The sequence below is a fragment of the Gracilinanus agilis genome, chromosome 1, assembly GCF_016433145.1.
Source record: "Gracilinanus agilis isolate LMUSP501 chromosome 1, AgileGrace, whole genome shotgun sequence".
NCBI classification, from domain to species: domain Eukaryota; kingdom Metazoa; phylum Chordata; class Mammalia; order Didelphimorphia; family Didelphidae; genus Gracilinanus; species Gracilinanus agilis.
Window position 1 is genome coordinate 124,346,371 of NC_058130.1, and position 23,772 is coordinate 124,370,142.

Genomic DNA, 23,772 nt, shown 5'->3' on the forward strand with positions numbered 1-23,772 from the left:
TCTAATTACATAAAATGAAAGCACTTTTGCACAAACTAATGCGGCTAAAAATAGAAGCAAAACAGGAATATTGGCAGGGGAGGGTGGTAAAAATTTTTGCAATAAGTTTCTCTGATAGAAGATTTATTTCTAAGTCTATAGAAGAAATCCAATCTATCAATAGCAATATGAAAATATTCTAAATCATCCACTATTAGTGAAATGCATATTAAAATTATTCTAAGGTATCATCTGACAACCATCAATTTAGCTAATTAACAAAGAAGGAAAATTACAAATGCTGAAGAGGGTAAGAAGAGGGATGCACTGCTGTTGGAGTTGTGAACTGGTTCAGCTAATCTGGAAAACCACTGGGAATTCGGACCAAAAGTTACTGAACTGTGCATATCCTTTGAAGCAGCAATACTAATTCTAGTCCAAAGAGATTAAAGAAATGTATCCAGTTGCTCCAGAGCATAATGTGAGATTAATAGAAATGGATCTCTGCAGGGAACGTATGGACTAAGAAACCCACAAATGAACATTATCTATCTTGTATTGTATTTTAATTTTGTTAAACATTGACCAATTTTTAAAAATCTGGTTCCTAAGAGCTTTGCTGGCTCTTGAGTTTGACACCACTGACATAGTATGTGGGAAGGCAATAAGAGATTAGATAAAAATCTGAGACCCCTCTTTTGACCCCTTTTATGATCCATACCTTTTCTTATTGGAAAAACATTATAGACTTATTGAAAAGCTTTGAGTCCTTAGTAGACCAGCAGCTACTGAGGTAACAATTTCTCTCCTTGATAATTAAGAAGCCTGAACTCTAAAAAATATATTACTTAGATAAGGCCCTAGACAGACAAAGCTAGACAGGACTTTATCTGACCAGGTGCAATCCTGTAAATCTAGAAGATAGGACTCAATTAGTAAAAATCTCTATGAAATATATTTCTGCTCCCAGAATTAAACCCCTACTAATTGGTGGTTGGAATTTGGCCTTTGACCCTGGACCTATCTCTCTACCTTTTAGACTTTAATGGGTTTTTGTATGATTTGTAACCCCTTCACAGATGTGATTCTTTCTCTGTGTTCTTTGTTTGAAACCAGTATAAAATAAACTCAAAACTATATAGCAGTTGGAGCAGCTATGGGCTAACCACTAGTCTGGCTGTTCTCAGTTTTCTGTTTCTGGTCTTTTCAATCTGACGCCACTAAATGCCACTCAGGACCCCCCAAAATATAGAGCTGGCTCTCTATAGTAGTAGATAGAGCCCTGGATTTTAGATTCAGGAATACTGTCTCAGGCACTTAAAAACCTATAAAAGCTATTTAGTTTCTTGACCTCAGTTTCCTCAATTGTCTAATAATAAGCACCTACCTCGTAGGGTTGTTGTGAGGACCAAAGGAAACAATATATGTAAAGTACTTCAAAAAGCTCCATATAATGTCATTTATTATTCTTAAGTACTTATTGAATGGTTTGAGCTTATTTCCTATGATATAAATCATGAATTTAACAACATTTGCCTAATAAACTCACTGGGTCATTTCCCTTGGGAAGATAAATCGCTGATATGACACCTCAGGAATGCCATATCTTTTCTCATAAGGTCCCCCTTCTCCCTCACCAAAATTTAATTTGGTTTCTAGGTGCTATTCACATTTTAACATTAAAACTCATCAAAATATGCCTGGGACCAAAGAGGGAGCATCTATTAATTCTACTTGTCCACTGAGAAGTTGAAAAAGGAAAAGAGCCTGAAATTACTTGTCCTAGGTTATAACTCAGTCCTAAAAAGGAACTCTATATAAACGAGGAATCCATCACATTGCTAGTTAAGAGATCTACTCCAGCACCTCTGAAGACATTCATGATATTAGGGCAAATTTTGTAAGAGAAGTAGCCCAAATTCTGAATGTATATTATCCTCAAAGAACATATTCTAATTTGATGTGTCCAGCTTTAGATAAAAAGATCTTCATCCTTTTCCAGAGAAGAATCAATCAGATAATATCTGAAGTCTCTAAGATTTAAAATCTAATTTTCATTTACTATTATGGAGTGTATCTCATTATCTATCAATGAAAGTAACTGGGAAGTAATGGAATTGGGAGAAACCGAGGATTTGGAGAAAGCTGGGGATATTGTTATTAGACTTACTAAATCCTGCTAATTCTGTAAGCTAATTTCCCCTCCAAGTCCCCTTCTTCAAACAGATTGTTATTCTTTTATAAATCCTCTACAGAAATCATACTCTGAAACAATACAGAAATCATACTCTGAAACAATGTCATTTAGAGTAAAAGAATGAGACGTTTTCCATAGGTTTTCAATCATTTATGGTTCTTTAGAATAAAGAACTTCTACATACAGGGAAATTAATTAATTGTAATAGTCTTTTAACTTTTCTTTCATTCTCTCTCCTTTTTTAAGGTTATATCCCAGGGATGGTGAGCTATCTAATTTTTTGTCACTCCTATCTTTAAAATACAAAACCAAATCAAAACTAAAAAAAACCTTGCCTTTTGTCTCAGTAACTATTCTAAGAAGGAAGGGTGGAAACAGCTAGGGAATTGGGGTTAAATTACTTGCCCAGGATCACAGGGCTAGGAAATATCTGAGGACATATTTGAATCTAGGTCCTCCTGATTCCAGGCCTGGAACTGTATCTACCGTGATACCCAGCTGCCCTCATTCCTATCTTTTTTTTTTTTTAAGATGTGATTTTCTTATTTTTCAAAATAGGGGACTAGAGACAGTTTGATTAACTTAGAGAAAATTACCATTAAATATTCTTTAACTATTTCATTTTCTAAAGCAAAAACTACCCTTTCATGAAACAAGTAAATAGAAACAATGATAGCTTACAATTATGATGTTGTGTTTTAAAGCTAATAAAACTCTTAACATATGTCATCTCATTAAATACTCATGACAACCTTGTGAAGTATATGCTAAAGGAGCATAAGAAATGATTAATTTAAGACTTAATGGTTAATATTTGAATAATATTCCAATCTTAGCCCTTGCTGAAGATAAACACCTTTCCTAGGCCACCTGAATACCCCTAAAATGTGGGAAATATTTGTATTGATAATAAAGTTTAAAAAAGAACATATTTATTTACTTTAGTTCCTAGAACTTATTAATGTATTTAAATTTTTTATAGGAAATACAGATTTAAAATCCTAATGAGAATTGGCTAAATTACATGGCTAGATTTAAGGTACCTATAAACTGGGGAGAAAATGGAAATTAGATGACTATAGGCTAACTTGCGGGGGGTCAGGAAAACACTGGATGGCTAGCTAAAAAAATATAGTATTTCAGAATTGTGGTAGGAGAGGGAACACAAAGGATAAAGGTAGGTATTGTTTTCTACTATGGCCAGAAATGACTAGAATTACTAGCCTTGTATTTTGAACTCTTTGAACTCCTAGCTATCATTAACCCCAAACTAACCCCTATTTTTGCCTAATGTATCAAGTATATAATTCATAGAGAATGAAACATATACAAGTCAGAAGGTAGAAGCTCTAAATCTGCTTTCATTTTCAAATTTGTATTTTAATGCTTCTTTTTAAAACCAGTTTTTCTTCCTCTCAATTTAGTTGTAATACTTACAAAGAACATGCTTTTATTTTATTGTTCTACCAGCATATTAAGAGCATAATGCAATGGAAAGAGCTCTCACCCTATAGTCCAGGGGTTGGCAACCTTTTTGGCTGTGAGAGCCATAAACGCCACATTTTTAAAAATGTAATTTCGTGAGAGCCGTACAGTGCTCACAGTGCCGCTCCTATAACAGCACCTGAAAAAAAATTGACTTTATGGCTCCTGCAGAAAGAGCCATATCTGGCCCTCAAAAGAGCCAGATATGGCTTGAGAGCCATATGTTGCCGACCCCTGCTATAGTCCAATTATACTGAAATATAGTTATAAAATATTAGAAAAAAACAAACAAGTTTATGGAACCCAGACTAAATAAGCACTGGAATAAATGATCTCTGAGGTTCCTTTAAATTCTAAATCCATGATCCCCATCGTAAGTTTACTTTTTTGTTGAATGCATTCAAAAATGAAAATTCTGTGTTGAATGATCACATCTTCCTTCAGGAAGAGAAAAAAAGACTACTTTAAAACTTTATAAATATTTAAAGCTAGGGTTCCCCTAGCCAGTCAATGATGAGTTAGACTATCTTAAAACCTAATGTATTTAATTCAGAAATTAGTAACTGTTTCTTCCTGAGACTTGTAGGCATTTTTAGAATGCTATGATTCCAGAAATGGCAGAAATTACTGTTCAGAGATGGCAAAATATAAGAAATATCAATTTGTCACTCAAATAGTCCTTTGCATATGTAGCAGCATATTTACTAGGTTTTAAAAATTATAATGAGGGCTAGGACTTGAACTGAATTTTATTCCAGGATTATAACATATTTTGAACAGAGAAAACGCTTGGGAGACTTCTCTATCAAAGAGGCAAACTCCCTCAATGGCATCAATTGGGTGAACAGTTTTAGTGAAGAATAAACATGTTCTGAAACTACCATTTCTTTTATTGCGTAATGGTTATTTGGACTCCATTATAGATATTTTATAAAAGCAACATTCTTCATACTTTTCTGTTCACCTATAACAGGCTCCTGGAATTCTATGGCAATGAGTAATATACTAAGAAATACTTTCATGTAAGCTTATTTTAATTATGAGTAAATGGCCTGTTCCTATATAACTTATACATCTGGGTCAGTTTAAATAAAAGTACTATTGTTTGAATTACACAATACCTATTTTATTATTTAGTTGGATGTAACTAAGCTGAAAATTTATAGAGAATTCCTTGTAGTGGTGAAAGAGTGAATATTAATGGATGATCAGTTCATATTCTATCATGTAGAGGTTTGAAAAGCCTATCAAAGATAACAAAGTTAATAACTGCTTTGAAATATTCATCTTTAAATAGTTTGACATTTTATAGGATTTGTTATGATTTGTAAGTTTTTCAGATACTTTTTACTTTGTAAAGTAACAATGTGAAGAATAATTTTAAAATGTTGTAACTTTGAAATAAACAATTAATTTGACTTTATTACAGTTCATTCAGAAAATGTTTATAAATGTGTTGAATTATTTTCTCCACTGTCAAATTTTCCAAGATGAAACAAACGTTTTAATTGAAACGAGTCCTTTTTTCACAATATCATTTAAATATAATAGAATGGCATGTCTAATCTAATCATTCTAAAATGAATTTTCTCAATTTTTAGTTTAAATGAAGATAAGTGATTTAAAGTACCACATTCATTTTTAAAATAATGAGCAATCAAGTTATTGCTATACTTGTTAAAGATATTTTAATATTTTTTGGACTTACTACTTCATCCTCAAATCCTCCTGCCAGCACAAGTGAGTATGCCCCATCATTGCTTCGGCCATGAATTCCACCAACATGGGGTCTGTGGACACCTGCCTCACTCACCTTTAAATTTAAAGAAGAAGAAATTCTGAAAGAGAACTAAGGAATCACTGAATTTAACAAGTAATTCATTGTTTAAAATAAAAACACAAACTGGAAGAACATCTAAATCATTTAGAAGAACCTTTTCTCATAAAATCCTTTAGGATTAAAGTTAAATATTATAATTTTTCTAAGGGTTTTTGGGCTGGAACTATGTACTTACTTATTTTTATTGGGAAAAATACCCAAGAAGTCTATTTTTAATTGTATATTAAACAATTATAAAAAGCAATCTTAGATATAATTCCTTTAAAGCTATATGTATGACTTGGTTTGTTGAGAACAAACTTGTTGTACTTAAGTTCTTACTTACTTGTGCTACTTAAGCATAAAATATAAGTTGTTAAAATCTAAAGTTTAAAAATTATTCATTTGTGTTATGAAACTGGCCTTGGAATTTTAAAGTTTATGCCACTGGGACAAAAATCTCTGGCAGATTTTACCAAAATAGCCAAAAACCTAGGACTGGGCTAGGTAAATGTGGAGAGACCCCAAATTCAAAGGTTGGTCACCAGGTGATAACTTATATAGGCACACTAACCCTCAAAATTAAGGTAAAGATGGGTTTGATGACAAATTCTTTAAAGTATGGAAGAAGTTAAGCTAAGAGCATTAAGCAAAAATTATCTTTCTTCTTTAGTGAAATAAACCCAAAGATGTTACAAGAATTACTTTGCCATGATAATATGTCAGTGAGAGCCATGATAATATGCCAAAAGGTGACAGGGTTCGAAAACCAGAATATATACATATGCTTCTAAAATATACAAAATGAGAGATAGGTAGTTTTTAATAAGCGCTTGTGGATTCAGTTGTTTTTATTAACTAAGTTAATCTTCAGTGTTTCTAAACTACATTGAGATATACTCACACATTTTCATTACAGTCTAGAAATAATAATTCAAAGACATCAGCATCAATCAAGAGATACTGAAGATGTTTTTAAAGTTGTAAGATGAAGTATAAAAAAGTCATAGGTTTCCAATGGTGGAGAAAGTCTGCCTTAGACATTTTTTTTCATGATTAAAGATTTTTCTCCATTGACAAATGTAATTTATCAAATGCAGAGGGATAAGCTAAGAACAAACTAACTGAACCTCTGGGGAAGAAAGATGCTGGGCAGATATTCTGCCCTGTTGTCAGTTCACCACTTGATATTTCTCAAACCCTTGACTTATTCATCTAAGAAGGGCATTTCATAAGTCCAGTTGAAGCTAACAAAACTCTCATTTTAATAACAGACTCTTACTTTTAAATTAGAATTGACAGCACAAAATTATGGAGTCATTAAAAAACCTACAAGAAATGATATGATTTAAGAATGAAAGAAAGGCAGATGTTTTCTTATCTCTACATACTATAATTTTGAAAACTCTCTTCTAAAAAAACTCTCTTGCTAAAACTCTAGCAAAATAAATGTTAACCACTACATTTTTTCTTTAAATGGTAAGAGTTGTTTCCCTTAAATTAGATAATTAGGAAGCAAATTACCTGAACTCTAAATTTCCATGTGGTTCCAACAGGAACACCTGGTATAGGTCCATAGTGGTTAGAAGGAACCAGTGTACACTGGGTAGTTCGACCAACACAGGCCATTCCCTTTATTGTCACAAGACATAAATTCATTATTAGAATAAACCATTGTGCTAGATTAATCCCCAAACAAAACTTTTATCATTAATCATAAAATATGAAGAATTTCACATCCATACATTAAAAAAATTAAAGCTTGGCTACAATCCTTTTTTAAATTGTATCTACTATTCACTATTTCTAAAAGCACAAATGGCTATTAAGTATCAAATTATCAGCAAATAATAACATAATTTTAGAAGTACAAGAAATATTTTTCTCTTTACCTTCCCCCAGTCTCTATGGCTTTCAGTACTAGCAGATGGCATTTTTGCTTTCTTTTTGCTCTGTTTGAGTTTTTCGCCAGCTTTTACAACTTCACTTGAATCAATTTTACAGGAAGGACAATACCTTTAAAAAAAAAAGAGCAGGGGTGGAACTGGAGAAATTTGACATATTTGGTATCATTAAAGATTTTAACTTATTCCTTTAAAATCTGCATACTTAAGTCAGACTAATAAAAACGTATTCCATTAGAATAATTCAAAATCCTTAAGAAAAGGGCCATGACTAAAATGTTATGTACCTTCATAAAATTCCTACCTTACAGATATTTTTTTTTAATCCATACCTTTGGCCTTAGAATCAATACTATGTATTGGTCCCAAGGCAGAAGAGCAGTAAAGGCTAGGCAATGGGGGTTACATGACTTGCCCAGGATTGAGTCTGAGGCCAGATTTTAACACAGGACCTCCTGCCTCTGGCCCTGACTCTCAATCCACTAAGCCACTTTGCTGCTAGACAAATTATCCCTATGGATTCATCAGACTTTATCAGACATGAGTCAACTGTAGAAAGTAATCTGAAGGAACTGAAAGGGACCTACCAAAAGCTGACTAGCATAGGCTTATTAAGGACTAATACTTGTAGCGACATACTGAAGATGAGAATGTACAAAGATTGAGTTAATGAGGATGGGTACAAAGTTCTTCCTAAGAAGAATCTATAAACTCAATTTCTAACTACATTATAATTTCTAGGAACTTGAAGAAAGACAGAAGATTCACATGCCTCCTAATAGAACAAAATTAAGTAAAATATTTATTCAAAAGGTGTTTACTAAATATCTATCATATGTAAGCAAATCAATAAAGCATTGCTGGTAGGTACCATGTGTCTATTCCTGAGAAATATTCTATAAAACTAAGACTTTCTTTATACTATTTATTATAATGGGATTTTACCTAGTAGATTAACCAATAAGCTTCTGGGCTCCCAGTGGAAACTTTTTAAGTTTGAAAAATTCTATACTTTAGGTGGTCTAGCTTTGTTTACTGATGGGGGAAAAAAATCAGCCAATCATATACTATCAAAGCCCTTTTCCCTAGGGCTAAAGTAATTGTTTAATTGTTTAATAATCAAATTGTTTAATACTACCAACTAACTAAAGAGACAAAAAAGAGAATATTTTGGGATCACTTGTCCTCAATAAGAAGATAATTAACAAGAATAAATCTGTCTTTGGAATAAGGAATAACATCTTGATTACTTGAGACAGGCCTAAGATGTTATCTTTGATAAAATAGGATCATAGGGTTACAGTTCTAGAAGAGTCCTAAGAAATAATCTAGCCCAATCCCATCATTTTACAGATGAAGAAACTGAAGACCAGAGCAATGAATTGCCTAGTCCAAAGTCACTCAAGATAATAAGCAGTAGAGTCAGAATTGACCCAAGATCCTAAAGCTCCAAATGCAGATCCTTTCCATTGTGCTAAGTTGAGCCTGATGCTTCATCACTTTAAGGGAGTAATAGTATGCAAATGATTTCAAAGGATCACATTCTAAAACCTCTGATGAATCATGGGCTACTAAAGAATGTTGAGTTGTCTCAATTGGGTGGTGGTGGTGGGGGGAATTTCATTCTAAGTCCAGTATAAATATTTCTCTGTCCACTTTAGTTGTTGAATTCGGCACATATTATTCATGTGGCTCAATTTAAAATGCTGTAAACTTAAGGGTTTACAATGAACAATTTATGATTATTGAAATTATTATTTGTCCTAGATTTATAAGGAATTGCCAGTCAGTGGACTAAAGTACAACAGAATGGTATCCAATGATGTTCACTTGACATGAAAAAGGTGTTTTTTGTGCTGAAAACATGCTCATTTTAAATTTGCCCAATTTCATATCATTGAAAAACTTTAGCTAAAAGTTACTAAAAATTTAGACAGTGATGATGATGGCCATTCAATCATTTACTGCATTTATCAGTATAGTATATGTCAAGTGACACTCTGACCCCATGTAAACAAGTTGCCATGGGCACTATCTAACGTGAATATTTTCTAAAAGGGCAGAAATAATGACATTAAGGAATCTACAAGACCTGTCATTTCAAGATGATACCAAAATCCTAACGGAAAAATATTTCTCTCAAAGAAAGAATTGAAATTAATGTAAAGCTCACATAATATTGATGAGAATTAACAAAAGGAACATGGTCTACCTGCTGAAGTGAAGAAAAAAAATGTTGAGCAATCAAAAGAGATAAAAATGACAGAGGTTTCCATTTTCCCCTGATAGAAGTCATCTTTTCTATCATTTGAAAAACAGAAAATAATCTTTTTGAGGACATCCTAACAAATACAGATTAATAAAAAAGATTTATACCATAATCTTTTTTTGCAATCAGTGAGAAAAGCTTGAGATTCCCAAGACATTGTCTCACATTTATTTATTCATTTAAAAAATATAAGCCATATATCATTTTTACTGAATGTGGATGAGCAAGGCCTAATTTTTTTACTGTCTTAAAATAGCATGTCAATTTCTAGTTATTACATATATATAGGTTACTTCAAAATGTGGTAAGCTAGTCTGTCATATTTTTTTTTCTGTACCTTCCCTCCTTTTAAAAAAATACCTTTCCCCAGTTTTCTACAATAAACTTTAATTTAATTAATCAAGAAGAATGGTAACTTTTCAGAGGTAATAGGGTAATTTTTGTTTTTTTTTCTTTCCTTTATTATCCTAGGATTTAGCATACTGCTTTAACAGAAAGTAGATGCTTAATAAAAATTCACTGACACGAATGGATTTAACCTCAGCACATCATTCATTTTCTTCCAACTGTTTTTCTCTTCTTGGCTTATAAGGAATCCTATTTGCCTCAAATCTTGGACTGAGGGTACTATTAAGGAACATGCCTTCATTGTGTGCCTATGCTATAATGTGCTGAGTACTAATGATATAAAGAAACAATGGAAGTTTCAGCCCTCAAGGGGCTCATGTTCCAAGGAGAAGACACAGACATATATAAAGGGGTACCCCATTCCCTGTCCCACCCCTGTTTAATTAGATGAAGTCATTTATTGGATCTGAACACCTTTCTTTTTCTGACCAAGTCAAAAAGGGCAACAGAATGAATTGGCTAGACAGAAAACTAGTCCAAAGCTTTAAATAGACAAGCCCAGGAATAGGTAGCAGGATAAAAAGGTAGAACTGTAGAAGAGATGTCAGCCATCAAGGAAAAAAAGCTGGTTCTTATCTGAGGTTAGGGGAGGGTGTTTCCCCCAGGGGACTACGGTTGTTAACACATTCTTCCTACACCAATGTTCTATCATTTGTGATATCAAATGAGATTGCATATATTATATATGTAACTACAATATACACAAAATAAATACAAGGTAGGTTGTGGGAAGGAGAAAATTCTAAGAATGTGAGGCATCCAATGCAAAGGCTTTGAGATAAGAATATCCTATAGACAGAAAATCACTGACTATCATTCTCCAATCTTATTCTATTTCTACTTGTGCCTTGGCCATAGCTTGTTGGTGGGGAGAGAGTTTTATTGATTTTGGTTTTACATCACAGTCTTTGCAGAATATTATTCCATTACCCATTATTCCCATACCCCCTGCTCCAAACTCTTGCTTATATCAAAGAAAAACAGTTATGGATAGTCCTTCAACTGTCTAGCAAAAGGAGCAACATTTGGCCTTATCTTGTCATTATTATCCCCATTTTTCAGTGCGACACCCCTCTTTCCCCTGGAATGATTCATTTTTCTTTTGTAACCTATCTTTTGTAAATATGCTAGCTAATTATATAGTGTTTAAGGAACAAGAAAAATAAATATACAGAGATGAAAAGGACTAGTAGGATGGGACACCAGGTTTCATCAAGCTGTGTGTTTATTACCACATATCTTTTTGGGTTCTCTCTCTTAAAGATATCTAAGGAATTTCATCATGAACAACATTTGGATATCTACATGAAGATTTCATTACACAATTAAGACAAGGATTCAGAACTGAAGGGTCCTTGGAAAACATTTTGTTCAAACCTCTATATGAAGATATGCAAACTTAAGTTCAGAAAGAAGACAAGCATATAAAAAAATAGATACAATTTTCAAAAACACTCATCTTAAATTTTGGAAAATAGTATATATGTATGTATATATATTTGTGTATGTACCTATATATACACATAAGCACCCAGAGATATACCATATAGCTAATTAGTAATGAATAAAACAAAATATTAAATAATCATCATCTACGTAATTGTATGATATAGAGTATTATTTGAATTTCCTTTAGAAATCAATTCTACTTTGAAATTCCAATGATATATTCCTTTTGCCCTATTCTTTCCTAGTCTTGAAAATGTTTGCATATTTACCAGTCTTCATCTTCTGGAATCTTGCTTAGAGGAGGATTCAGACAATAGATATGAAAGGCCATATTACACTCATCACAGAGAAGCTGCATATGTGCATCTTGTTTGCCTCCACATAAACAACAGGAGCAAAACCGGCATTCTTTATCTGGGTCTGCATTACAATGTTTGCATTCAGGGCCACTCTTTCCTGTTATGAAAAAAATCATTGCAAGTTTAGTCTTAAAAATATAATTCTATCAGTAAATATTTATGCATAACATATAGAAAAATCTGAAAATAAAAAGTTGAATTTAAATATTGCCATAAGAAGATAAGAGAAAAGGTAATGAATTATATATTAATTCTTCCTTGCGCCTTTTCTACCTTAGCAATAATATATTGGTCAAAACTGGAAGGAATAATATATGAGGGTGATTTTAAGCTTTAAAATATTTCGTGATATTTGGTACAATATGTTACACGATAACTATAGTGATTATGATGTTCAAGACACACATGGCACAAACAGGTTCAAGACAAAGTACCTCTCTTGAAGTAGTTCTCCTTGGCATAAACAACAATAGCTAACTATTAAAAATAACAAACACTAAGTGCAGACTGAGTGGTATAGATAATAAATGAAGAATACATGCTTCAAAATGACAATCTCAATGGAAGTTTTACAGCATTGTATAAAAGGAAATACTTTCACATGGCTGCAAAAAAAGCCATGTAGCAATGCTTTAAAACAGGGGCCGGCAACCTTTTTGGCTGTGAGAGCCATAAACGCCACATTTTTTAAAATGTAATTTCGTGAGAGCCGTACAGTGCTCACAACGCGCTCCTGTAACAGTGCCTGAAAAAAAATTGACTTTATGGCTCCTGCAGAAAGAGCCAGATATGGCTAGAGAGCCATACGTTGCCGACCCCTGCTTTAAACAATACTCTTCTAAAATTTTTAATTTCTCATAAATAATTCATTAACATCATTTCAAAATGCATCAACAACTAAGATGCTGCCAGATGACTTTGCAAATATAAAATCTTGCTTAGATGCATATTAAACAAACACTGCCCATGAAATAAAATTTAGATAGCTGGAAAAAGCAATTTCCTCTGCCCAATATAATTTTAAAATTTACATCCTTAGGAGGACAATTCTGTAACATACTTTTCTTTTGACTGAAACCATCTTTATTCTTAGATCCAGTGAAACTATAAAACTACTAAAATGCTATTTTGATTTTCTCTTATACAACAAAAACCCACAAAATTATTAGAGTTCTTACAGATTGCAAAATCTGCATTTTCTTCTAGTATACTTTATTGATTTATTTGGATTTTTAAACGATTTTAACTTCCAGAACTTTAAGTGGTCTTGCATACATTAGAACATATTTAACCAATAATCACTTATTAAGTTTCTATCTACTATGGGCCAGGTACAGTGCTAAGTACTGGGGAGAGAAAGATAAAAAATGAAATCCCTCTTGAACTGAAAAAGACTACTTTTTATTGAAGAGGACATTTACATAAATAAATATATACAAAGAAACACAAGATAAATTTTTGTTGAAGGTGGGAACTACTAGCTGGGGAAGAGGGCCTTATGTTAGGAAAGGCTCCATAAAGAAGATGGCAACTGAACAGAGTTGTGAAGGAAATAAAAGATTTTGAGAGGCTTCTGAAAGGAGGCAAAGCATTTGATATATTTGGAGTTCACTGCTTCATATACAATTTTCTTTTTTTATGTCAAATTGTTTGTGTTTGTTGATGAGTATCGAGTTCAAAATAAAAATGAAAATACTTATGTTTTAGGCAAATTGATATGCTGCCTATAAGGAAATATCTACCCTATTGCTTATTGAGGTACTTGTGAAAAATACACTAAATACAGTAATGAGTCTGCATGACTCATTTGAAGACTACAGACATGTAGGAGCAGTGGAATGAATTGGGTAAATTGTTTTCTGAAGGTAGGCCCCTTCACCCCCCCCACCTCCCCCACCCCTGTTTCTTCCTTAGAGTAAAAGAGTCTTTGCCTCCTCCTACTTGCTTGACCACAGTCTTAATGGTTAAATACTATGGTGAACTTGAAGATATGTTATGTGTTAATTATTTCTCTATGCTTTAAATTACTATATAGAATAAAGTGCTCTTAAATAAATGGAAGAAAACTTTCAAATAAAAAACAAAGAAGTCAAAATATATGAAGTTGAAGGGAATCCTGACTTTGTGTCAGGAGGCTAAAAGGATATAAAATAGAAAGAATTCTGGAAGAACATGGAACAGTCTGGGCTAAATAATAGATTAAAAGTAGAGCTTGATTCTGACCATCATGGAACTGCTGCTGCCCTAGAAAATAAAGATGTGACTGTGGATATTGACAGGTGAGTAATTATCCACTATATGTCTTAATAGGAAAATAAGCAGAAGTGATCAATAACCTATGGAAAAGTACTGATATATCTTTGTCAACCTGAAATTAAAGACAGGACTTCCTGAGAATATTTAGGATATGATGAAGAATTCTCCACAATTTGTTAAACTTAGTCTCTAACTCCCCAATTCTAATGATTCATGACACTGAAACTTTCATAACATATCAAACTGGATAATAAGCATTATAAAATAAATAATTGAAAAACTGTTATTAGCAAAAACAAAGAAACATCAATAAAGATTTGTAAAAATATAGGAGGAAGAAATATAACAACAAAACTAAACAATGGAAAAATCTGTTAATAATGTAAATTAAAATATATATTCAATGAGCGTGGTATAGTAGAAAGTGTGCTAGACTTAGATTCAGTGGACCAGGATCTTAGATCTTCCTTTGTCACCTACTTGCTGTGTGACCCTGGACAAAACCTTTAATGCTCAAGCTTCATTTTACTTATCTGTAGCAAAGGAACAGTAAGATTTATAGTGTCTAACTCATGGGGTAATTGTGAAACCAAAAGGATAAAGAGCTTCACAAATATTAAAAGGTTATAGAACTTTAGGTATTATTATTATCTTTTTCTTCTAATATTGGGATTCAAATAGAAACTGAGACAAGTCACTAGCCTACTCTTATTAATTTTTTTTAAATTTTAAACCCTTAACTTCTGTGTATTGACTTATAGGTGGAAGATTGGTAAGGGTAGGCAATGGGGATCAAGTGACTTGTCCAGGGTCACACAGCTGGGAAGTGTCTGAGGCCGGATTTGAACCTAGGACCTCCCGTCTCTAGGCCTGGCTCTCAATCCACTGAACTACCCAGCTGCCCCACTCTTATTAATTTTTAATATTTAATGTTCAATGGAGTATTGAACAGAGGATAACACAAATGATTTTGTGGCTGAATTAAAGTATTACAGTATAAGTTCATTCTCTTTAAGGCCTGCTGAGATCATCCTTGTGTGTGAAGGATATATATACTACCCATCTGGTCTGGCAAATGTGATGTCATTCTCCAATGACTGTCTGAATGTGAACACTGGTACCAGAAGTGGAGAGCCAGGAGTGTATATGAAGGGGTTGAGGAGGAGGAAGTCTCTCAGTCTGTCTGTCTGTCTCTCTGTCTGTCTGTCTCTTTCTTTTCACTTTCGTGGGTTACCTGCCAAGAGTAGGACCTGAGCAGCCACAGGGGAAAGTTAGATTAGGGCGTGTGTGTTTGTTTCTCTCTCTTCTCTTCTCTTCTCTTCTCTTCTCTTCTCTTCTCTTCTCTTCTCTTCTCTTCTCTTCTCTTCTCTTCTCTTCTCTTCTCTTCTCTTCTCTTCTCTTCCCTCTCTCTCTCTCTCTCTCTCTCTCTCTCTCTCTCTCTCTCTCTCTCCATGTTGCAGTCATTGTACAGTGTGTTTAACTGTGGTATGAATTTGGAAGCTCTTAACATAGATCAAGAACAAGTAACCCTTGTATACATTTGGGATAGAGATTTCTCCAAATGTGCATATATCATGTTTTCTTTTGAGCTACTTCAATTCTACTTTGCTAAAAGAGCACAGCACCTTCTTTGATGTGGGCATGCCACACAGGACGGTCCTATGCCATTGTTTTCCATGCCTCACAACTGATACTGAAGTTCTTCAGAGAGACTTTGAGAGTATCCTTGTATCACATCTTCTTATCTCTGTGTGAGCTGTTGCCTTCTGTGTGTTCTTCATAAAATAGTCTTTTAGGCAAATGTATGTTTGGCATTTGAACAACTGCTTCCAGTGAGATGATCCTATGTCCTGGGTTGCCCATTTGTAGGGTTATGACTACAGCTCCCAGTGTATCCACACTTGCTGCTTTGTCACCTCCTTGTTGCCACAGAACTTTTGGGGTAGGAGGAAAATAATGAAATAATGAGAGAACAAAATTGTAATATGGTATGGGTGACAACTTTTGACTTGTGCATAAATTAGATTTAAGTGAGGCAGAGTCAAAGTTGTTGACCTCACTCTCACTTCTAGAAATCAAGAAAGACAAAAGTCTTTCCATTGATGACTGGTAATGGCTTAGGATGCAGTGGATGACCATGAGATCTAAGACTAACCAAGCTTTAAGCACTCTACAGTACCTACTTCTGTCTCCTTCATGGCTGCTGGAACAAACTATTCTCATCTGCTCATTTTGACTGGGGAGTAGGTGGGGTGGGGAGTCTTCACATGCTTGGGGAAAATCTCTCTCTAACTCAACAACTTGTCTGAAGTCCACCAGCCATCCTCAACCTGGTTTAAACCCACCTGCCAAGATGGTTTAACTGCAGTATAGCCACTGCCCAGACTACAGCTTCTTGGACCCACAGATGAGAGCTGAATGGCAAATGGCACCAAAGAAGGAGCCCTGCAAAGGGCTCAGCAAGCTCTCATGCCAGAGGTTCTAGTTTTTCCTGAACACCACATATACAACGGGGTATCCTTGGTACAACTCCAGTAGTCAAGAAGGACAAGAGGGATGTAACTATGATGTAATTATACTATGAATGCCTTTTATTTCATCTAGCTTGGAGATGATGAGTATTACGTATGATAAAATCTATTAAACATATTCTTAAGGCTTTACGAATCAATGTTATTTCCATGTGACTGTGGGCAATAGTTTTGGTCTGTGATAATGATCTATTTGCCAGTTCATTACTAGGGAAATCTACAAGATTATAGATAATGAGACACACCGAAGGATTCACACAGATAGCTACTCAAAATTACTGGAGATAGACTTTGTAAATAAGGGAAGATCTACCTACCTCACAACCAGACAGAGCCAAGAATAGCAGCTCTGAGGCAACCTAGCAAAAGGAGAAAGGATTAAGCAGTGACAGAGAAGAGAGACACTGAACAGGGCTGTGCACTATGCAGGCATCTTAAACTAGAACCTCTTTATCTGAAATAACTCCACAGACATGGAGCAATGTGACTGAGTTATCTACTTAAGGGTAACTGGAACAATAAGGGATTGTTCTAATTGTCTTACTGAAGCTTCCAGCTGGATCAAGTTAATGACATCACATGGATTCTCCTACATGCATCCATTTTTCAGGATTTTTACTTCTCTGCTGCTGGAAACATCAGCTTGTCTCCATACAATTAAAGATCTATTTGCATTAGTACCTCCTATTCCACTATGGTAGAGCCAGAACACATGTGAGTACTGAGTTCAGTTCTTGAAACATTTTAAAAAACGTATCAATAAGCTGGTGAATAACCAGAGGAGGGAGATTGGGAAAGTAAAGGGACTTGGCTTCCTAATATGAAGATCTATTGAAGAACTTGGGGAAAACCAGAAGTTTAAAATATCAAGAGTTGTTATTGCTGTCTTCAAGGACTTGAAGGGTTGTACTAGTTGCTATTAGAGGCAGCTAGGTAGGGCAGTAGATAGATTACTGAACTTTAGAGTTAGGAAGACCAGAGTTTAAATTAAGTCTCATTCTTAATGAGCAATGTGATTTTGAGCCAGTTAATTTATGTCTCCTTCAATTTTAAAATGGGGAATGTATGAAATGAGAACTATAAAATATAAAATAGTATGCACCTGGTTGTTATGAGGAACAAACAAGGTATTTGTAAAGTGTTTAGCACAGCTGACACAAAGTAGAAGCTTAATAAATGCTTATTTTCTTCTTTTTTGCTTGTAATAACAGCTTAATAAATACTTGAACAATGGCCAACAACCATACATTTCAGGACTCACAAAGAAACTCTAGCAGGTGGCTACCCACTTCTTGATAGCAAAATATTAGACCTAGAAAGCAGGCTATCTATTGATCTATTGACATGACCAATGTGAGAGAATGTGTTTGCTTAACTATATTATTTTTTTAAAAGGGTGTGTTGCTTTTCCTGATTTCCTAGTGAGAAGGAAAGAGGAAGATATTTGTTGATTGATGGAAAGAGGGATTAGATTTGCTCTATTTGACCTCAGAAAGCAGAATTAGGAGCAAGGTATAGGAGCTACAAATAGGCAAATTTATGCTTATATCAGAACAATTTCCTGGTTTGATGGGTTGCTCTGTAAAAGACTTTAAACGAAGACTTGTAAAATATATTCTTATTAATGTGTTCATATATAGATTGAATTAGATTGGCTGGGGATTTCCTATCAAATGTGAAATTTTGTGATATTTGAAATGACAATTTAGAGGCCAAAAATTCTTCCTAGAATCAAAGTGTGAATAAAAACAACTGGCATGTCATTGTATAAATTCCAGACCAGAATCTAGTCTCAGACAGTACAGTCTACAGGATGTAATTTTTCTTTTCTCAGTAAGATCTTTCCATTGAAAATACTCAGCATTTCTCTATAATCATATTTTGTGTAGCTTGCTAATTCATTTGCGTAAAAAGAAATGTATGTACCACAAAACTAGAATAGTGTAGAAAAGACATGACCTGTAGAATAAAAGGCAGTATTTGAAACCATATTTTCCTGACACCAAGTCCTGTACTTTTACCAGTGTACCATTAGGTTTTATTCCTAGGAAATGTTCTTTTATAGTTCTAATATTCTCAGATTTTTTTCCCCCACTAGTTGTTTTGATTCTTCTCTTCACCATTCCCATGCCCATTACAATTCTTTGAAATAATTTTTCCCTTTCATAAATGTTGGCCCTCTTCACCTCACTGTCTTTCCATGTATTCTCTTTTTCTTACTTTGTTACTGATAGAAAATGTTAAAAGCAAGTCACCTTTCTCTCTTATTATCTTAAAAAAAAGACATCTTGCCAACTATTTTGTCTCAAGACTTGTATTTCAAAAATCTTGTCCTGTTAATATTTCTTAAGTTCAATTTGTTGCCATGTAATTTCAAATATTTTTTTTATCTTAGAGGAATGTAAATTGCTTGAGGGCTATTGCATGTTTGTCTCTGTATCCTAAGTACCTACCATACTGTAGGTACTCAGTAAATATTTGTTGCTGAAATGTATTTACCTCATACCCTTTAATAAAATTTAAATACATTCAACCAAGAAAACCTTATAATAAAAGGCAGAGGGGCAGCTGGGTAGCTCAGTGGAGTGAGAGTCAGGCCTAGAGACAGGAGATCCTAGGTTCAAACCCAGCCTCAGCCACTTCCCAGCTGTGTGACCCTGGGCAAGTCACTTGACCCCCATTGCCCACCCTTAACACTCTTCCACCTATGAGACAATACACCGAAGTACAAGGGTTTAAAAAAATAATAAAAGGCAGAAACCAAGCGCAAATGATATCTGAATTTGTTTTTTAAATCTAATTTCAAGTTTTACACCAAATATTTGATAACACTGTTACTATACTGCTTAAGAAAGTTCCCCATTACTCTATGATAAAATATGTACTTGGGTGTTTACAGCTCTTCACAACCTGGCTTCAGTCCAACTGTCTACTGGTTGATCCTTATAAACACTAGATCAACTCCTATATCAGAATCAGGAATATACTCCCTCTTCATATCCTTTTCTTTGCCTCTCTGCTTCCCTCAAGGCTCAGCTAATTTGCCACTTTTTACTCAGTTTTTCTGGGTTCTTCCAGTTGTTACTGCTTAAGCCAACTTACTTGCCTTTCCTTTGTGTATATTTTCTATTTACTTAGAAGTGTATATTGTTTGTTTTAAATTCAGTGAAGTGTCTAGCAGACTCCTATGGACATGTGAGAGACTTTGAGACTACATTACCCATGATTCCAATGGGTCTTAGGGTGCAGGGACATCAAAGGTCCCCACAAAGGGGCAGTTTAAATTCAGAGGAAGGGCCTAAAAAAACTCTCTTGATCTTCCTGAAGAGCGGACTGACGTGCAGAGAGGATGGGCTCTGGTGGTAAATCTAAAAGCTAGGCAGGCGTGGTCTTATATATATTTTACCAACATTAAACTACTAATTTCTCTTATTATATCAGTCTTTATCATTTTTAATCTTAACAATATGCTATTTATTCCACTAGAATAGAAGGTACTAGGGACCACTGTGTTCTTTCTTTGTAGCTCCAGAATCTAGCACAGGGGTCAGGCACTGAATAGGGATTGAATATATGCTTGCTAAACGAAAGACCTCATTTTTTTCTATACTTGATAGCATCTTGCCTGTTTTTCACAGGTCAGTCATTTAGAATATCAGTAATCTTTACAACAGTGCCCCAAAAGAAAAATATCATACTTGTATAAGGTCCATCTGCAAATGAAAGTGGATGAGCTCCAGCTTTTTCAATCCTGTATACTTCGTCTATAAACAGTATCTTGCAATCATTTATTGCATCTTCTGGTCCACTGTAAAATAAATAAAAACTCTTTTTACCAGAAAGACCCAAAGCACAAGAAAATGTGAAAAACAAACAGAAACCACAAAACAAAAATCTGACATCAGTTTTGTTATGTATAATGTTGATAAAGCAACCGCTATCAATTTTATTTGGGAAAATTAAATCATATTTTTGTGTCAGTTATTTTGTGACATCACAAATATAGCTATCAGTTGTTATAATTTTTTAATATATCAAGCAAATTTAATATGATTAATACTTTTAGAGAATAAAAGCATATATATGTATATATATAAATCCTTACCTTCTATCTTAGAATTAAAACTGTGTATTAGTTCCAAGACAGAAGAATGATAAGGGCTAGGCAATGGGGATTAAGTGATCTGGCCAGGGTCACACAGCTAGGAAGTGTCTGAGGTCACATTTGAACTCAGAACCTCTCTTTTCTAGGCCTGGATTTCAAACCACTTAACCACTTAGCTGTTTCCCAGCCTACATATTTCTAATTAGAGTTATAAAAAACATCAGCCCTGCAACTTCTTATACACATCAACTCCTGGCCACAAACACACTTTTTTTTTTTTTTTGAGAATGACTGATGTAACATGATATCCAATTACTCTGGTCAAAAACTGACAAAGGATTTGATGAAATTCAAACTATCAATTAAAAGACAATACAATTCCCATCCTCAGCTGCAATATAATATTCCTCTGTAATTGAATAGAGCCATCTTACAAAAATTATAATCTAATTTAAATAGTCAGTAAGCCCATTTTAATTTAATAAACAATAACCATTAACATTTTATTGTTAGTAATAGTTGTGAGTTCATATAAGGAAAAATGCTATTTCGATAGCATATAACTCCTTTATGCTAATCTCATTTCTTAAATTCCAAAAATAGGCAGAGCGTTTCCTTTGGGAAGCAAAACCAAAATTCAATTTTTATAAGTAGCTTTTGTCCAGTTCCTTTGAACTCATGTTAGCATAAGGTTGTTCTTTACTGAAATCAGTGTTTTTTTCCCCTCATTTTTTCTAAAAAGAATGTGACAATAGTGTCAAAAAGGTTAAGTTTTCTATTTTTGGTACTGATATAGCCAGTCCTAGGCTCCTCAGATCTGTTTCTCCAACTGCCATTTCGACCTTGGATGTCTACTCCATTTCTTAACATGTCCAAATCTGATTGCCTTATCTTCCCCAAAATTTTCAGGTTTCCCCATTTCTGTCAATTACCGGCATTCCTCTAGTCTTTCAAATTCACTATTCTCAGCATTATCTTTGACTCCTCACTCTCCTTCATCTTATGTATTCAATCACTTGCAAAATCTCATGGTTACTAAATCTGAAATATCTCAACAAGAGGATACCTTTCTATTCACACAGCTATAAAAAAACACCTCATTTAGAGCGCCCATTCCTTATTTAAAGGATTGCAAGACTCACCTCTCTGCCTCAAGTTTCTCACCATTCTAGCCTATCACATACAGACTGCCAAGTATACATTTGATCATTTTGTTTTCCTATTCAATAAAATATATACACTTCTGTTTAGCTTTTAAAACTCTATGCAACCTGGTCCAATCTATCTTTCTAGCCTCACTGGATATTACTCTCTACTATATATACTCTGTGATTCAAACAAAATGGCCTTCTCCCTACTCCTCCTAAAGGACACTCTTATCATCTCCTGTCTCTCCATGTCCTATGACTTTACATTGATGTCTCATATGCCTTGAATGTATTCCTTTATTTCCAGCTCACTGAATTCTTCTCTGCTTTGAAGATGAAGCACAAGTATTACCTTTTACCTGAAGTCATTCCCGATCTCCATAACTTCCTTTTCATTCAAATTACCTTGCATCTAATTACTTTGCATTTATTTTTATTTAGACACTTTTTATTTATGCTGATATGTTTGTGTGTGTACTTGTCTCACTCATTAGAATGTCAATTTCTTGAGAACAGGGATTGATTCTTTATACTTGTATCACAGCAGCAGGGGGTCCCAAAAAAAAAACTAGATGGTTCACTGGCTAGAGCCCCAGACCTAGGGATAGGGAAGACTCATCCGAGTTTAAATCTGTCCTCATACATCAGCTTTGTGACCCTGGTAAATCACTTAATCCTGTTTGCCTCAGTTTTCTCATCTGTAAAAGAAGCTAGAAAAGGAAATGACAAACCACTCCAGTATCCCTGCCAAGAAAACCCCAAATAGGAGTCATACATGACTTAAACAACTGAATGAAAATGACAACCTTGCATCCTAAGGTCTCTAACAGTACCTAGTACATGTCAGGCACTGACAAATGCTTGCTGATGGACTCATCTCTCATTTTACTCTTCTCTTCCTATAATTTTTTCTCCTTAAAAGAGTTTTCAAGCACCCTATGTTCAAGGCATAAGAATTCTTCCTTAGACCTGTCTCTTTTGCCCTTCTCAGTTTTCCAACATGAGAGGCCTTCAACAAAGGAGCAAGGTCTGGTTGACTTTTTACGATTCTGTAAAGGCTTTGAGTATGCCTCTGGCAACAGACTGAACCTGCTTTTTGAGGCCCCACTTGGCAAAGTATACAAAGAGGCTCATCACCAAGACTGGACACATGGTGACAAATTCTTTTAGCCATTCTAACTCATTCTAACAATACAGAATCACTAGGTAATTGTAACTTGACAAATTGCTTACCTTGTTCACACATTATACACTATTGTAACTTCTCAATTTCTCTTAAAAATTTTTGCCAACAACTCTGCTGCCAAGATTTCTTTTAAATTCTATCTAAAATGGTCAAATTAAATACTTTGTTTAGAAAATGAGTGTTTTAATTGCTATTTGGCTAAATCTCTGCCTAGATTTCCTTGAGAATGAAGTCTTCGTGTCCTACTTCTAAAAGATAGAAAAGAAACATTTTATTTTCAAATAAATACAACTGGTTATATAAAATCTCATAACATCTTACACTAACAATATTTTATTATGGGATATTTCTTGAATGAATTTTGTTACCTTTTATATTTTTATTTGAATATGCACTAATGATACACATTACTAATGGCTTTTAGAGTAATTTTAATCTATATAAACATTTCTGGAAGAACGACAAATGTCTTATGTAAATATTTTTGGAATAGTGCATTTCTAACATACAAAATTTATTTAAAATGCTAAATAAATGATCTTTTAAAAGCCTTAAAAACTGCCTGAATTGTCAATAAGCACTTACCTTTTTGGTTTTTGCCTTTTTTTCTTTCTTCCTTAAATATCTTCCTTAAATAATTGCTAAGTAGTTAGCAGGCTTATGAAAAAAGTACTTGG

General features: G+C 34.1%; 1 protein-coding gene across 1 annotated transcript in view; it reads right to left on the reverse strand.

Annotated features, from left to right (window-relative positions):
• The window catches only part of UHRF2 (ubiquitin like with PHD and ring finger domains 2), a 167,323-nt gene that overhangs the window by 35,823 nt on the left and 107,728 nt on the right, over positions 1 to 23,772 (reverse strand). The window contains exons 5-9 of the mRNA XM_044656620.1: positions 20,355 to 20,464; positions 11,780 to 11,966; positions 7,373 to 7,496; positions 7,005 to 7,112; positions 5,370 to 5,474 (exon numbers count right to left, since the gene is read on the reverse strand). Of these exons, the coding sequence (XP_044512555.1) occupies positions 5,370 to 5,474; positions 7,005 to 7,112; positions 7,373 to 7,496; positions 11,780 to 11,966; positions 20,355 to 20,464 (634 nt within the window). The remainder of the gene's footprint in view (positions 1 to 5,369; positions 5,475 to 7,004; positions 7,113 to 7,372; positions 7,497 to 11,779; positions 11,967 to 20,354; positions 20,465 to 23,772) is intronic.